Genomic DNA, 17,635 nt, shown 5'->3' with positions numbered 1-17,635 from the left:
AATATTTAATGTATATGCAATAGAAGAAAAGAGATACTGTAGTCAACACGCTCACGTGAACTCTGTTTCTCTCCTCAGTCTGTCCACACCCTCATCGCAGACTTCAAAGACCCTCATTCAGCTAAATACAAGGCAGCCCATGTTTTCTTCACTGACTGTGAGTACACACACAAACACTTGCTCTGTATGTAATACACTGTTTTTTTTTTTTACATATTTGTGTTGCAGAATTTTTAATTATTTGTGTTCTGTGCTTTTTTTAAAAATCAGTTGTGCTCGTTGTTCAATCCGTTATTGTATTGTTTTCTTCGGTAGTGCCGTTTTTCTCAGCTCTGTGTTACAATTTCTTTCATAGATAAACTGCTTTCTTGTCCTTTTTCTATATATTTGTAAGCACAAGTATGCTCGTTGTTGTTAGAACACCCAACAGTGTCCTCAAGCTGGGAGGAAATGGGATTGGGGATGTAGTTAGATGCTGTAACAATGGGGATGTAGTTAGATGCTGTAACAAAAACAGGGAGTGTGTCTTTAATTAATTAATTAATTGCTTAATTTGATTAATGAACAGTTCACAGAGATCCTCACATTTTCCCTTCTTAATTTTTGAATTTGTGTTTTCTCTCATTTCTCATTTTGTGTAGGCTAAGAAACATATTTTTAATCTGTTATGCTTTTTAATATTGCATTGCATAGTGGTGATAGATGAGCTTAAGTATGGAGCTGCTATGAAGCCACAATTACCTTTTACTGTCAATGTCTCTGAGTTAGAAATGTCTTTTGTAATATGGGTTGGTTTTCACATAAGAATCTGCTGCTACATCCTGCCAACTGATGGATATCATAAACTAGTCTGCCAAAAAGGTTTTGAATGTTTGAGGAAGTGCAGGTAAACATTATCTCCAAACAAACTTTATAGGTCAAAGAAATATGTCTTGAATTAATATTTGAAGAAGTTATTGGAACCGATGAAGCACAAACCCTCTATTCATAGAGGTACCTGCTATTAATTATAATTCTGTTGTTCTCAATTTCACCTTTCCAGCCTGCCCTGATCCTCTCTTCAACGAGCTGGTGAAGAGCCGCGCTTCCAAAACCTGCAAGACTCTGACAGAGATCAACATCGCCTTCTTGCCCTACGAGTCTCAGGTAAATGTCCAGCTGTGTGTAATGGTGTTGGGTAATGATGGCCATCAGTGATTTTCATTATTCACACATGCACTACATTCAGGAACATTTCCGTCTTGTGCCTTTTTTTACATATGCCATGGCAATGCCGAAATAGATTGGGGCAAGGGACAGTCGAGCAGATGGCGGTAATGCAACACTTATGGATCCCAACTGCCATAAAACGTAACAGAAGAAGATGTGGCAAGGCTAGATGTACGAGTACATGGCGGAATACGTCTCTTATTATTTTCAGGAACATGGCGTGTGAGGAGCTGTTTTTGTCAAGTCCCAATGTTCTTGTAATTTATTCAATATTCAACAAGTTTGCATAAATGCTAAACCGCAAACAAGTTGCAGATTCAAATACGTCATGTGAAAGAGTCTTTCGTCACACGGCCGTAACCCTGTACATGCTTGTCCCTGCAATGTTACTGCTTTCATTCACAACACGGCTGTTTCGGCATTTTCCCTGAAATGTTACTTTTATTGTTTGTTAAACCATAGAGAGAGATCCAGAGATAAAAAGCTAGAGTTCGAGCAACAAGAGATCGATTTAAGACGGGTGGGAGGAGAGAATTGCTGCAAAGGACGCTGCCAGGAATAGTAACATGAAGGTTATTGGTTGTTAGAGTCAGGGATGGATAAAAACGATGGAGAGCGGAGAGAGAGAACCAAATATGAATTCAGGTGGTCGCTTGGCATAATGCTGCTGACTCACCAGTTTCTCTGTTTACTGCCAGACTGTTCTAGAAAGACTCGCATTTGTCACATTGCCTTCCCTCCCTCCCACCTGCTTCTCCATCATTGCATCCAAATTCCTGACTACTTCATGTTTTTCCTCCTGCCTCTCTCCCTCCCTCCCTCAGTCTGTTTTCTCTGTTTTTTTGTCCCGCCATTCCTCCATCCCTGCCTTTGCACGTCGCTTGCGCTCTCTCTGCTCACTGCTCGCCATCAAGCTCTCTTTCTATCTCTCATCATCTCTCCCTCTGTCCATCCTACTCTCTCTCACTATCTGAAGATGCTGCTTGGCCCACAATGCTTTGCTCCCCTCCCGTCTACTCTGATTAATTCAGAGTCAGTGGTTTTCTGCTTCAGGCAAAGTGCTGCCTCATAGCCCCGCCCACAGGCTGATGCTCTAACCCCATTGGGTGAGTCAGGAGCCACACAGCAGGCGGTAGCCAATGGTAGCCGAGCTAACATAGGGACCGTTCTGCGGAGACTAAGTGTGGTGGTCATGTGACCGTGGACAGATGGGGTTGGAGGAGGGAGTGGTAGTGAGTGATGCGGGGGAGGAGAGAGGAGAGCAAACAAGGAAAGGAAGGTAGAGGAGAGGGAATGACAGGAAAGTAGAGAAGATGAGAAGGCACAAAAAGAGGATGGGAAACGAGAGGAACAATGAAATGAAAGGTGAGATGAGGGGACGAAAAGGGATTGGAAAGAGGGAATTAAACAAGGACATACTATTATGTACTACTATGACTTTGTTTTACTTTTTTCGACATACTATACTATGACTTTTTTTTTCTTTCCTTTTTTCGACATACTATACTATGACTTTTTTTTTTTTTAATTCGACATACTAGACTATGACTTTTTTTGTATTTTTTCAACATAATATACAATTACTTTTTTTTTCTTTGTTCGACATACTATACTATGACTTTTTTTCGATATACTCTAGTAGGACTTTTTTAAAGCTTTATTCGACAAACGTTTCTATGACTTTTAAATTTTTTTCAAATGGCATAAGTAGTAGAAGCCATAATATAGTATGTCGAAAATTTCATGAAAAAAAAGTCACAGTATAGTGTGTCGAAAATTCATCATACTATATAGCATGTCGAAAAAAACCTCATCGTTTAGTATGTCGAAAGAAGTTATTGTATAGTATGTCGACAAAAAGTCGTAACATAGTGTGTCGAAAAAAGTCATAGTACAGTATGCCGAAAGGAAGTTGTCAAAAAAGTCATAGTATAATATGTCATTAAAAAAAGCAACATAAAAATTCATAGTATATCTAAAAAAAAGTCAGAAAAATCATTTAGTACGTCATAAATCTAGAATTACCGCCTCTTGGTTGTATGTCTCCGTCAACCATTCAAGTTGCAGTTTGTCCAAAATGTCATCACTTTTCTGGGAAATTATCATAATTATGTAGTAGGACATCCTGGTATTTTTTGCATACAGCATTTGACATATTATGTAAAGTCAAGTGTTTTGCTGAAGCAAAGTTTAAGTTGTGTCCATGTTTGTGTGTGCAGGTGTACTCTCTGGACAATCCAGATGCCTTCCACAGTTTCTACAGCCCCCATAAGACCCAGCTCAAGAACCCGGTGATGGAGAGGCTGGCTGAGCAGCTGGCCACGCTCTGTGCCACCCTGAAGGAGTACCCTGCTGTCAGATACCGAGGGTGAGCAGCATGGGGCGCTGCGGAGAGGCAGCTGTGGGTATAGGCTGGTTTCTAAAACAAAAGGCAAATTAGCAGTCAAGGATATAGCTTATTTGGACGGATAAGATGTTAAAGCTAACCAGTTAGGATGTTAGCCTGCATTTATCAAAACTTTCATAAGCGAGTTCAGGAGATCTATTAAGTTGGTTATGAGGAGTAGCTTTTTAGTCTCCTAGATGGCTGATTAATTTAATACTCAAAAAACAACAGATGTCTGATTTGGTCTTTTTACAAAAGAGTTCAATTACTTCGTAGAAATTCAAAAAATGACAAAGTTTTATGAATATGTTAATATACAAAGAAACTTTCCCCGACCATCCAAATCCATCTATCTATCTGTTATTCTGTCAGCGAGTACAAGGACAACGCCACCCTGGCCCAGCTGGTTCAGGACAAACTGGATGCCTACAAGGCTGATGACCCCACTATGGGAGAGGTGAGCGTAGGACAATCCATTCTTTTTGTCCCTCTGTATTCCTGCTTAATGATTTTCACCTGTTGTCTCATATTCTTGTTGTAAAAATATGTATCTTAGTAGTTAAAGTCGCACAGTTGTATTCTACATTACGGAGATTGTACTTCAAAATGATTATAACATCATATATGTATGTTTATCTTACCGCTCCTTTCATTCTTGTATCTGTTTCTCTTTTTCTCTGTAGGGCCCAGATAAGGCTCGCTCACAGCTGATCATCCTGGACAGGGCGTTTGACCCCGTCTCTCCTGTCCTGCATGAGCTCACCTTCCAGGCCATGGGCTACGACCTGCTGCCCATCGAAAACGACGTCTACAAGTACGAAAAACACAATTCACATAAATGATACTTGAGAGGGCAATGTTTCCATTTTTATGCTGCAGCAGGCAGAATCTTTGTATTAAATACTCATTTCAGCTTTAATCACCAATTTGAACCTAAATTAGTGTCTTTCAGTCACAATATGTGTCTTTTTTCCCTCAGGTATGAGACCAGTGGCATCGGAGACTCTCGCGAGAAGGAGGTTCTGCTGCATGAAGACGATGACCTGTGGGTGAGCCTGAGACACAAACACATAGCTGAGGTGTCCCAGTGAGTACTTTTCTTCATACTTTACTATCTCTTCACTCAGTCTTTGAATACTGACTTGCGCGATATAACAAACTTTCTCTCTTGTGTCTCCATGCCTGTTTGTGTTTTGTCATTAGGGAAGTGACACGACAGCTGAAGGAATTTTCTGCCAGCAAGAGGATGAACACCGGGGAGAAGGTAAAGAGGAGATGTTTATTTATACAATATACAGTATTACCAAGATATTGGTACTATAGCGTTACTAAGCATGGTGGATAACTTCTTTATTTCTTCAAAAGCTCCAAAAAAGGAAATTTTTTAATTACTTTTTATGGCATACTATACTATGAAATTTTTTACTTTTTATGATATACTATATTATATAATTTTTTAAGGACTGTTTAAGGCATACTATACTGTGGTATTTCTTTTTGATATATTATACTATGACATTTTTTTACAATTTTTTTGTGGCATACTATACTATGACATTTCTTTACAACAATTTTTGTGGCATACTATATTATGATATTTTTATGACTTTTTGTGGCATACTATACTATGACATTTTTTTATGACATTCTATACTATGACTTTTTTATGACTTTTTATGGCATACTATATATGACATTTTTTACAACATTTTTTGTGACATACCATATTATGACTTTTTTTATGCAATACTATACTATGACATTTCTTTGTGACATATTATGCTATGACATTTTTTATGTATTTTTATGACATACTGTACTATGACATTTCTTTACAACATTTTTTGTGGCATACTATACTGAAATTTTGTATGACTTTTTTGGGCTCGATATACTATGACTTTTTTTGTGACATACTATACTATGAATTTTTTATGACTTTTTATTGCATACTAGACTATGACATTTTTGTGACATGCTATACTATGACATTTCTTTGACATATTATGCTATGATTTTTTTGACTTTGTTATGGCATACTATACTATGGCATTTCTTTGTGACATGCTATACTATAAAAAAAATGTATGACATGTCTTTGTGTCATACTATACTATTTTTTTATGGCATACTATACTATGTTTTTTTAATAAATGTTTTAAGACTTACTTTACTATGACATATTTTACAACATTCTGGCATACTATAATCTAACTCTGCAAGAAAGCAATTTAGTTCCAAACATGTTGAACTATTCCTTTTAAATATACTCAGAAAACATGACCAGAACTTAATTTAATTGAATTAATGTATTTATTTTTGTCACTTGGCAGCGGAAATTAAGTGAACCCATTTGACATTTGTATAGCAAAGTCAAGTGTTGAGTGGTCAACTAGTTGTTCTGCGATTAGACCAAAGTCCAACATAAATATGGTCCGTTATCACTTATGTAGTTGTCTATTTTATGATATCTCGGACTCATGTTGACATCATGGCACTCTTGCTTTTGTTTCAACAGACCACAATGAGGGATCTGTCCCAGATGCTGAAGAAGATGCCTCAGTACCAGAAGGAGCTCAGCAAGGTGTGTGCTTATAGGAGTGTGTGTATGTTTTTTTCCTGCATGTGTAAATGTGTATGCTGACCTGATCCTGTGTGTTTTGTGTTTTTCAGTACTCTACTCATCTGCAACTGGCTGAGGACTGCATGAAGCATTACCAGGGAACAGTGGACAAGCTGTGCCGTGTGGAACAGGTGAGAGGGCAGGCGAGAGGAAACAAGAAGCAAGGAGAGGAGAGATAGGAAAGGATAGAAGAGAGGAAAGGAAATTAAATAAGAGAGTAATGCTTAAGGAGGAAATCATCAAAACAAAAAAAGAGTTTCTTGTATACAGATAAATGATTTCTGAAATGATATTTCTTGAAAATAAAATGTCTTTACAATCCCTGGAAATGTGTATTTTAAAGTTTTAAATGACCGATTTGAATGACAAGGAAACATGAAATGATACCTGAGTTCTCTGTTGCAGGATCTGGCTATGGGCACAGACGCTGAGGGAGAGAAGATCAAAGACCCCATGAGGGCCATCGTACCCATCCTGCTGGATGCCAACGTCACCACGTACGACAAGATCCGCATCATCTTGCTCTACATTTTCCTCAAGAATGGTAAGGGGGCGACAGCAGGTGACATAATGAAATCAAATCTTCACGTTGTAAAACTCTGTGCTGATATCCGTCCCTGTAAAAGCTTACTTTATTTGTTGTCTTACTTGTTTTGTTTCATTACTTACGACTTACTTACCCACCTACCTACTTACTTACTGAGTATAAGTATTTCTTAACTTTACATAGACCTGTTGAAATGTACAGAAATGCTCAGAATACAGGGACATTAAACGGACACCTCACCACACAGTGATCCGAAACTCAAACATTAAAATAATTTCTAGATTTTTTCCGTCATTTTTCTTTTTTTAGAAATTAGAAATAGCTTTAAATGAACAAACAAAACAATCACCAGCAGTACAAAAGGGACTACTTCACTGCTGGTGGTGCCACTGTAGTTCATCACTTGACTAATGACTAATGGGGACAAGAATTTTTGAAATTGGTCCAATATTGAGGGATAACGCTGTAACCGACAGCCACGAAACGAGCTTTGAGAGAAAGTGAGCAGCGTCAATGTAACGTTAGGTTCACTAAAAGAGCTTGTTTTTGCAACTGACAGGCTCAGATTGTTATTATAAGTGTCTGACAACATTAAGGAAAAGACCCTAAAGATAAATAAAACGTTTTTCTTACCTTTCACTTCAGAAATGTATGTCCCTATTAGTCAGTTAGACACAAAAAAACATGAGAAAATAGGGTCCAGGTTGAAAAATATTGAAGCTTCCCTTTTAGCAATGAATATATATCTATGAGCTAAAGAAAAAAAATAACTACTACTTACCTAGTTGGCTGTTCAGTTCAAGTCTGTAAAATAAATCCTTCACAAAATACAGATACAGAAGAAAAAGAGCCTGTAAAAACCAGATAGCTTCTCAGGTCAGACATAACCAGACAATTCTACACAGCTATAATAAGCTGTTATGGTTAAGTAGCATACAGAATGTATATAGTGGCAATTTTGAGTTTTAATAAAATGGTTTTATTTTGGCACTCAAGTGACAAAAACATGAATTCCCTTTCCTCCCAGAACAAGCCGAACGTATTAAATGTAAACATACAATTTCTACAGTTATAAGATATGACCTGTGTGTGTGTGTTAAGGCATTACGGAGGAGAACCTGAACAAGCTGATCCAACACGCTCAGATCCCCCCAGAGGACAGTGAGATCATCACCAACATGGCTAACCTGGGTGTCCCCATCGTCACAGATGTAAGATCCTCACCGGGTGGCGCTCTAATTCTTTTTATCTTCTTATCTCTACTCTTTCTTTCTTTGACCTCATTGTCTCGTCTTTCCGTCTTTAGTCCACCCTCCGCCGAGGAAAGAAGCTGGACAGGAAGGAGCGTGTGAGCGAGCAGACCTATCAGCTGTCCCGCTGGACACCACTGGTCAAGGACATCATGGAGGTGTGTTTCAAGGGCTGAAATCATAATTTGACTTGCAATGCCATATTGGGTGATATCCTATTTTCATTTTTCTAAATTGAGGTTCCAAAAACAACAAACTAATTAATCCGAGCACAATTATTTACTTTTCAGTTGACACGACAATCTTAGCCAAACATCTGTTTTCCCAGCCTGGTTGTTATCAACTATATTTAGCCCCTTATTTGTGCAAAGCCAATTCTCCAATGGACCTCCATGATGGAGCCACACGTGGTTGCTAGGAGACGTGACACAACTGTGAAGCCCCTATTGAAGTGTGTGTGTGTGTGTGTGTGTGTTTAACGCAGACAATATTGCTGACAAAGATCTGTTTTGTCTTTTTGTCCCCCTGCAGGATGCTATTGAAGATAAGCTGGACACCAAGCACTACCCCTACATCTCCACCCGCTCCTCTGCCTCCTTCAGCACCACTGCAGTCAGGTACACACACACACACACACACATGCATATACACACACACACATATGCACTGCGTGGCATTTCATTGCACGGTAAATTATGAAGACAGAAATGGTGGTATAAGATCAATAGTAATTTGGGAAAGGAGATGAGTCTAACAGATCAATATTTGAGAAAAATTGAGAGCAGGGAGGCGACACTGACGATTGTCTGGTTAGTGAGCCGTATACAGATCCCTGTGCAAAGATAGGAGAGCTCAGACATGCACCAATTTTTATATACATATATATGCGTATTAGGGCTGTACCGAATAGTTCGGACCTTCATTCATAACTTTGACATTCAAATTCTAAATCAACATTCGGATGCTGCGCAGCTTTTTTCCCATGCCTATTCATCGTGTTTAAACCCGGTATTTCTGCACAGTTTCAGATAAAGATCAGGCCACACTAATATTATTAGTATTATACTCTTTGTAGAATTAGATTCCAGTGGTGGCTTCGTAGGATTGTTTCCGACTCGAGTGATCCAAACATTTCCATTAACTCCAGAGAAATGTAAAGTCAAAATTTATCATAAAAAAAATAGACAGTCATTTCCAAAATTCACCTGTTTTTATATAATGAAATATGATTTAATAAAATTAAATTTAATTAAAATTAAAATTAACAATTTAATCAGATGAATCACTTAATTGAAACTTCCTCAAAAAAAAAAAAGGATATCATCTTAAATATCATCCTTGAAAACTTAAACCCAAACTGTAAGCAAATGACCTGATTACAAGTCGTCAATATTTCCAACTCCACATGTATGTGTGATGAAGCCACATTGAGCCCCACTGATCCGTACACTCCACTCTGCTGGTGTGTATTGATTCAGCATCAAATCCTCTCCATGTTACAAACTGATCTGCCTCATTAGCCGTCCCTTCCCCACATATAGCCTACAGACACACCCAGCACTGAGCATCATAGTTAGTCATGCCTCTAATGTTGAAGTGTGATCTCTTGTATGTGTGAAAATGTGACTTCCTCTCAGCTTATTTGGTGTGAGCTCCCAATTTAAAGTGGCTCTAAAACTGTAATAACTTGACGCTGTTGTCTTTTCTGCTCTGCCAGTGCTCGGTACGGCCACTGGCACAAGAATAAGACACCTGGAGAGTACCGCACCGGGCCACGCGTCATGGTCTTCATCATCGGCGGCGCGTCCTTCAGCGAGATGCGCTGCGCCTATGAGGTCACACAGGCCAATGGGAAGTGGGAGGCCGTCATTGGTGAGTAGTGCACCGGGAGGCGCCGCTGAGCGCAGAAGAAGAAGTGTTCATATTTGTAGGTTTTTGGACGTCAAAGATACAACAACCTTAAAGAGTAACATAACACTCCAGGAAAGTCTAGTTTTTGCTGCCCTCCAGTGGTTTACCTTCTTGCATTGCTGCAGTGATGTACAGGTGTACTTCAGGACCACATCTATCAGTGATGCTGGGTGTGGGAGAGGTGAAACAGAATTTAAACGTTCAACCTGAGAGAGGCAGTAAAACACATCTCTTCAGCCTGGCGTTAAGTAACAGAGACTGTCTCTAAGAGGACCATTTTTAATAGAAAGTGTGAAAGCTGATAAAAGCTGCGTCATAACTTAGGGGCCACGTCCTTTGAAGCATTTTCACAGAACTGTGAGGTTTGACTAGCAGGTGCAGGTACAGTCTGGTCCGCTGAGGGACACAGAAGGACGAAGCTTGTGAACTGGGACACACAGCTTAAGCAAAATAAAGACGGAGGGCAGGAGAAACATGGAGGTGACAGTCTAACCCTGACGTAGTAGTGCAAGTTCAGTGCATAAAAAGAAAGATAAAGCTGTTTACGACACATTTGACCTTGTATGAGTCTGCCTTGTCTCTCAAAGCACGGGGCGAAATTATTTGACCTTATATCTTCAAATAAGATATCTCTAATCAAAATTCTTTTCATGATATCTAAAACTTGATAACAGTTATCTACAATTAAATTATGGAAATTCCTAATTCCAGTTCAAGATATCTACAACGTCATTCTGACTACTTAAAATTGTATTTTAGATATCTAAAAAGGCCAATGTAGACATCTTGAATTGAGGGGAATTAAAGATATCTTGAATTACAACTAGTCAGAATTCAGTTGCAGATATTCGTAATTCTCATTGCGGATATCTGCAACTGAATTGTAGATATCTGTAATGAGAAACCCCAAAACACATGAATGGCAAAAGTAGTTTGAAACTTACTAGTCAAACTGTAATTGCAGATATCTTGTATTAGAGTTTTGACTAGGCAAAATGATGTTGCAGATATCTCTAATGAATATCCAGTCTAGCTAATAGATGTTAAAACGTTTTTTAAGAATTACTTTCTGGGATTAAGTTGCACTTTGTTGAAGCAAGTGATAAAATGATTATAAGGAAGTTAAGTTCTGAGATGATGGGAGGGACAAAAAACAACAAACTCTCGGCAAGCTAGACTTATAATAAATACAAGATTAACCATTTTTTGATATTTCAGGTTTACGTTTATTTTTGGCATCTACTATGAATATATAAACTTTCCCTTTTTTAATACGCAATGACAAATTCAGGAACTGAAGTTCAGGTTTTGCAAACAGAAGCCACCCACAACACAGCTCGTGGAGGACAGCGTAATGTCCTTTTGGACAACCGCGCACCCAGAATCCCAAATCCCACAACAACCCCAGTGACGCAGTAACCTTGTGTACAGTATGTGGAAGGTGTAGCTGCAGATAGTTGTTACAACCTGCCTATTGTGTGCAATGTGTTATGTTAAAATAGCCCTTTTATGTTATGCCCCTCTGTACTGTTTATTTGATGTCTTAAAGCTTTGCCAGCCAGCCTGTGTTATAAATGGGAAAGTGTCTTTGTTAGTCTCTGTTGTGCTCTGCTTCAGCTGTTGTCTTTAAAAACAACTGTTGTCTTTAAATTGCAGCCACGCCATGTCTTTTTCTGTGCGTGTCTTTGTGTTTGTGCAACATGGCGAGTGTGTGTAACGTATGTGTGTGAACTGTCAGTGGACGAGTGTGTCTCTGTATGTATGTGTGTCTGTGTGTGTGTGTGTGTGTACTGTACGACGGGTTGCTTGTCTTTTTAACCCTTTAGTTTTTGGAGCGAGTGGGGAAGGGGGCGTGGCATGTGCTGAGAGACGAGTGGTGAAGCCGCCTCTGTTCCTCCACAGGTTCCACCCACATACTCACCCCCACCAAATTCTTATCGGACCTTCAGCACCCCGACTTCCGAGAGTCCACTAGGGTGTCCTTTGAGGAAGCAGAACCCACAGCCGAGTGAGGCAGAGACAGATTGGGAGGGAGGGAGAGAGAAATCACACTGAAAAAAGTAAAGGCAGCCGCACAAAGAAGCCCTTTCTGAACCTTCGCAGCACAAGGGCTTCCTCCTTGTTCCTTCTTCTTCTTTGAACACTCAGTACTGTTTGATGTAACTCCACCCTCCTCCCCCCTTCCGTGACCCTCAGGGATGGGCAACCCCCGACCTTTCCTCACTGCATGGACCGCTCCATCAGGCTCTAGTCCCTGTATACTGAGAGTTAGCCAATCAGAGTGGGAGTCCTGCTATTCAGTCTGTTGTCCCTACAGGAAGGCTGAATCTAAATGTCTGACCACAGTCCAAATCCACAATTCACCAAGTTTGCAAGCGGGCTCATGTGGATTTACTGCAGACTTTGCAGATTAATTAATTACCCACAATTCATTGCAATAGGAATGTGACCACTATGTTTATGACGCTTTCGGCTGAAAGTCACCAGTTAACACGGTTAGCAGACACCGAGTCACTACGACTTGCCACCGCAGTAATGACAGCGCCACTAGATCGCGGAGTACACAAAGCGATCGCCAGATTCGTCTATATAGAAATAGCCAATCTTCTCGCCGATCCGTATTAAACTGGGACTGTTTCATAACCAGTTAAAAGTTCCATGTAGTAATTTAAACACAGATGCAATAAAACCATAATGTGTGCAAGGCCAGTCTTATCAGGGACTTATTGCCTTGTAGTTTTGCCACAGATGGCCAAAGTCTGCGAGGGCCCTCGAGTCCAGAGGGTGGACATTTGGATTCAGCCCAAGTAAAGTCTGTGCTGAAGAGCGGCCATGTCTGAGGGGGTCGTGACCCCATCCCTGCTGCCTCCTCCCATCATCTCAGCTGGGTGGATTAAATCGACCCTCGACAGCCACCCAAAGGCCCCTTGAGCCTGTTGAACACTCACTCCAGATTTAATCTACCCCCGAGATCCATCTTTATCAGTTTTTACTGTCTGGTTATTTTTCTAATCAACCCTTCGCAAAGACAATCACCTTGATTTGTTACTGGTTTTTCCACATACGGACAGGTCCTTGAGTTGGATTTCAAAGAAGGATCCTCTCCTTTTTCCCCTTGTGGTTTTTCGTTTTTCTTTTGACTCCCAGTCCTCCGACTCCGTCCACGTCACTTTCTCTCAGCTCACCATCACATGCTCACATGGCTCACGACTCGTCCGCAGAGGGTGCTTAATATTAGCAAAAGATCGTCTTTATCACGATCATACCTTTTCAGGGTGCTGACACACAGGGCAATTCTGGGGGCAACGTAGATGGGAAACAGTCAGGTAACCATAATAATTTCAGATCAATTCAATACAGGTTGCCCAAGAAGTTGCTCTTTGTATCACTGCCTCTATGATGCCTCTCTGCTGACACAGAGTCTGGGAATGTAGCATTGTTCCACCTGATATGCTTTAGCAACCAAATACAAAGTAAAGATGCCAAACAGCTACCACTAATCCACCCCTCCCCTAACATAGGAGACTCATCCATTATTACACCAGTCACTAGCAGACTGTTAGTATTCACTCATGATGATGGAGGAACACAGAAACAAATACTACATTCAAAAGAACCTGTGTAGAACTAAAAAGCACTCAAAGGGCACATACCTCCGCCAAGGCTGAACAGACCTTTAAATTAGTTACTTCAATAATACAAAATGTTAAATGTTTCGAGATTTTCACTTTTGCAGCTGTGCAGATTTAGCAGGATTGCTCAAAGTTGATATATGCATGTGTTGAATTTAAGAGTAAAATAAATATGAAAAAAAAAAACTATCAGCTTGTGCAGAAATCAACATTGAAACCCTAAAATACTGTTCTCTCTGATATTGTTAGACAGTTTTGTTTGTTGTTTTGTGTAAATAGTCAAAACAATATTGCCACCTAGTGGTGACCTCTGTAAGCCATTGAAAATTATAGGACTACAATTCCCACGGTGCTCCAGCCAATCAGTAGAGTCAGGTGTGGGCAATTGAGGCTGCAGAAGTGGAGGAGGGACAGATCTCAACTGTTAAACGTTCACAGTTTAACGCAAAACTCTAGATAATTTAAGTTTGCTTATAATTTTTATTTTGTGTGTTGGAACAACCTTGATTTAATTTTGATGCAAGCCAAATAAGTTGAAAGATAACCTGTTGGAAATGTCTGTATATACAAGGCATCTAGTAGAAGGAAGCCGTGACAGATATGTTTTATATGAATTAAGAGAAGGCTGGAAAATATGTTTTAGTGTATTTATTAAAGTGTTTTTAAATTAAGACTTGTTTTAAAAGCCTTTAAGCCTTTAGACAATCAGCTGACATGCAGTCAGTGTAAACTTGCATTATCTCATGATTTGATTGCCCAAACAGCACTGATGTATGCTCAGCAGTTCCTTCTAGAAATTAGTGTAACAGCCTCTCTTTTTATTGCTTTTATAATACGGCAAAAATACTTTTTAATTATTAAATACTTGACAAATCTCCCTTTTAAAAATAAAAAATGTGCGATTAATCAGGATTAAATATTTTAATCGATTGACAGCCCTAGTTTAAACTTTTTGCCGCAGGCCACTATAAAACAGTTATGTGCTGTGTTAAATGGCCACATGGTAGCACGGCTGAGCCTCCACCAAATGTCATTGAATTGTATCATAGTTTTTGAGAAATCCTGCTAACAAACAAACAAACATATGGGAACATTCAAAACATACCCTCCTTGGCGGAGGTAATGAATAATACCCTATTTGCATAAATGTCCATGACCACCGCAAGGCTACTTTTGAACACTCATTCACCCACTAAAGATTGGATATTGTAAACTTGGCCATCCATCTCATTCCCAACTAATCTGCTAAAGCGATATCGTTTACAAACCAACGTTTTGGTTTTTATGGTTTTCTCAGTGTGCAGCTCTCACCATAAGCAGTATGGCTGCTCCCCCTCATACTGCTGCATTCAACACTTCCTGAGCAAAATGGCCATCACTTACTAAAACAAGCCTTTGTTTTTGTTATGCTATTTTGGTCCAAACCTAGCCATGTACAATAATTTGGTGGCGTTAGAGATCAACGTCACGGTGTTGTGTTTCTGGGGCAAAAGGGCCCACGAAGCTGTGTGTTTGGGGAACAGCAGAGAAGCAGGCGAGGCCAGTCCGACGTTGACCTCTGTGGCCCACACTAAACCCCCACCCACGACCCCTTACACCTACGAACCCCGCATCACCATAACGACCCAACTCGAGATGGGCTTGCCTCTTTCTCTTCTGTTTTTACCTTTAACTACCTCCACGTCCTGTTCTGACTCCTCACAGGGTCAGGTTTAGTTTTACTGTAGGTCAATGTCTTTGAGGTAAAGCAGCTAATCAAATCAAACTGGAGGAAACATGCAGCTTTGCAACAGAAACAAACCAATGTAGGTCAAATACTGTTGATAATGTTGGACAGGTGTGAGGAGTAAATCAAATGTTTTATGAATTAAGATGGCAGTGATCTATTGAATCGGTAAATCTGGCGATGAAGCGCCAAATTTGGCAAAAAGTTTGCTTTACTCCAGTCTAGCACCTTTCACGTTTTACTATGTCTGAAATGTGTCTTCAGCTGTCACAACAGTTCATCTGTGTTATTAAGGTTACTCAGTTTCACATTTTCATTCATATCTATAGGAGACGATAGACCTAACTCTGGTTTGGGATTTCATGACATGTATCTGCTTTTGTCTTTTTTTGCTGCAATTATTTTACTTTTTTCTAGCAGTATTTTTTAGCTGTCTGCATGCTTTTAAATTAAAGGCCCACGCTGTCATGTGCATATTTTTCTAACACCTGATTGGCTGTGCTGTTGCAGGGTTTCTACTAGCTCACCTGCTGTTTTTTTAGTTCACAGATTCATGACAGTTGTGTGGTGCCATCACTAATCTGTGTGCTTCCATATTGTTCAGCTGCATGTGATTTAACACGGCTTCATGTGATTTAACACGGCTTCATGTGATTTAACACGGCTTCATGTGATTTAACACGGCTTCATGTGATTTAACACGGCTTCATGTGATCTAACACGGCTTCATGTGATTTAACACGGCTTCATGTGATCTAACACGGCTTCTTGTGATTTAACACGGCTTCATGTGATTTAACACGGCTTCTTGTGATTTAACACGGCTTCATGTGATCTAACACGGCTTCTTGTGATTTAACACGGCTTCTTGTGATTTAACACGGCTTCATGTGATCTAACACGGCTTCATGTGATTTAACACGGCTTCTTGTGATTTAACACGGCTTCATGTGATTTAACACGGCTTCTTGTGATTTAACACGGCTTCATGTGATTTAACACGGCTTCATGTGATCTAACACGGCTTCTTGTGATTTAACACGGCTTCATGTGATTTAACACGGCTTCATGTGATTTAACACGGCTTCATGTGATTTAACACGGCTTCATGTGATTTAACACGGCTTCATGTGATTTAACACGGCTTCATGAGTTTGTATAAGGCTGTATGTTTGTAGAGTGAAGGACTATTAGTATTAGTCAGAGGTGGAGGATGTTTACATGGTACTTTACACAGACAAATAAAGATTAAAACATTTCAAAATCTAAAATAAGAGATTGACTTATTGGAAATATGAAATAAAAATAGTCCTAAAAATTTGGACAATTGAGGCCCTTATGTCCAGCATAAGTAATGCTAGATTTGTGGATTTTCAGATCAGTTAAGAGTACATGTTTCTACGTTTTTTAAAAGTCTTTAGGGAAATCAAACTTCAACATTTTGGAGACAAGATTTTGACGAAACAAAAGTTAGAAGCTATTTTATGATGTAAAGTAGTAATTAGAAACTGCAGCTGTAAAATGAATGTATTGAAATAAAGAGTACAAAGTAAACTTCTGAAAGGTGCAGGATAGAAAATTTAAAATACTCAAAGCACTTAAACATGTGCTTGTAGTAAAAGTACTTAGTTATCTCCCACCTTTTATAATTAGTTTTTCAACCTCTTTGATCCATTTTAACCTGCTGGCTAATTGATTATAATTTTATAACGTTGGTTTGCTCAGCGCTTCTATCTTTACTTTTAACATTATGTGAGACTACCCTCATCTATATGGAGGAAGGAACCTGCCAAAATCAAAAATAAATAACTCAAAATAAATAAATGTCATTAAATGTAGCAAAAATAATTAAAAAATAAATGTAGCCATTAATTAATTGATAAAATGTGACAAATTGATATTTGTTTGAATATGCTTCTTTATTTATTTACTCTTCTGTTTCATTTTCCCTTTTATTTATTTATGTATTTATTCTTAGTCGTTTTAAAATGTATTTATTTTTGCAATAAGTTTTGTATTTAATTTTTACATTTATTTTTTATTTATTTTTAAATGTATGTATTTATGCATTTATTTATTTATTTATTCATGTCTTTATTCATTTATGCGTGATTTTCCCTTTGCATTTCACCCCTTATTTATTTCCTCACACTTATTTGTTTCTGTTTTCTTTTCTTTATACATTTCTTTCTCATCATGCAAATGAAAGGGCTGTCACTCAACATGTGTTATGGGGTCAGAGGCATACACCATTAGCTAGGAAGCATATAGTCATGCACCCTGTTCCCATGATGACACATTTTGAGTGACATCCCCCCTCATTTGCATAATGAGGCAGAAATGCATAAAGA

The 17,635-nt window shown here is 39.1% G+C and overlaps 1 protein-coding gene across 3 annotated transcripts in view; it reads left to right on the top strand.

Moving 5' to 3' along the window:
- stxbp1a (syntaxin binding protein 1a) overlaps positions 1 to 17,635 on the top strand; it is a 44,393-nt gene that overhangs the window by 24,517 nt on the left and 2,241 nt on the right. For 2 of the 3 annotated variants that reach the window (XM_074616764.1, XM_074616761.1), the window contains exons 5-19: positions 79 to 157; positions 1,043 to 1,146; positions 3,429 to 3,577; positions 3,968 to 4,052; positions 4,279 to 4,409; positions 4,575 to 4,682; positions 4,799 to 4,859; positions 6,114 to 6,179; positions 6,269 to 6,349; positions 6,624 to 6,762; positions 7,867 to 7,976; positions 8,072 to 8,173; positions 8,547 to 8,632; positions 9,733 to 9,887; positions 11,829 to 11,986. In XM_074616764.1, the coding sequence (XP_074472865.1) occupies positions 79 to 157; positions 1,043 to 1,146; positions 3,429 to 3,577; positions 3,968 to 4,052; positions 4,279 to 4,409; positions 4,575 to 4,682; positions 4,799 to 4,859; positions 6,114 to 6,179; positions 6,269 to 6,349; positions 6,624 to 6,762; positions 7,867 to 7,976; positions 8,072 to 8,173; positions 8,547 to 8,632; positions 9,733 to 9,887; positions 11,829 to 11,938 (1,566 nt within the window). In that variant the 3' untranslated portion in view covers positions 11,939 to 11,986. The remainder of the gene's footprint in view (positions 1 to 78; positions 158 to 1,042; positions 1,147 to 3,428; positions 3,578 to 3,967; positions 4,053 to 4,278; positions 4,410 to 4,574; positions 4,683 to 4,798; positions 4,860 to 6,113; positions 6,180 to 6,268; positions 6,350 to 6,623; positions 6,763 to 7,866; positions 7,977 to 8,071; positions 8,174 to 8,546; positions 8,633 to 9,732; positions 9,888 to 11,828; positions 11,987 to 17,635) is intronic. The other variant, XM_074616762.1, reaches the window with a different exon arrangement.

This window comes from Sebastes fasciatus, chromosome 19, assembly GCF_043250625.1.
Source record: "Sebastes fasciatus isolate fSebFas1 chromosome 19, fSebFas1.pri, whole genome shotgun sequence".
In the NCBI taxonomy this organism is placed as follows: Eukaryota; Metazoa; Chordata; class Actinopteri; order Perciformes; family Sebastidae; genus Sebastes; species Sebastes fasciatus.
This window is presented reverse-complemented; position numbering and strand designations above follow the sequence as displayed.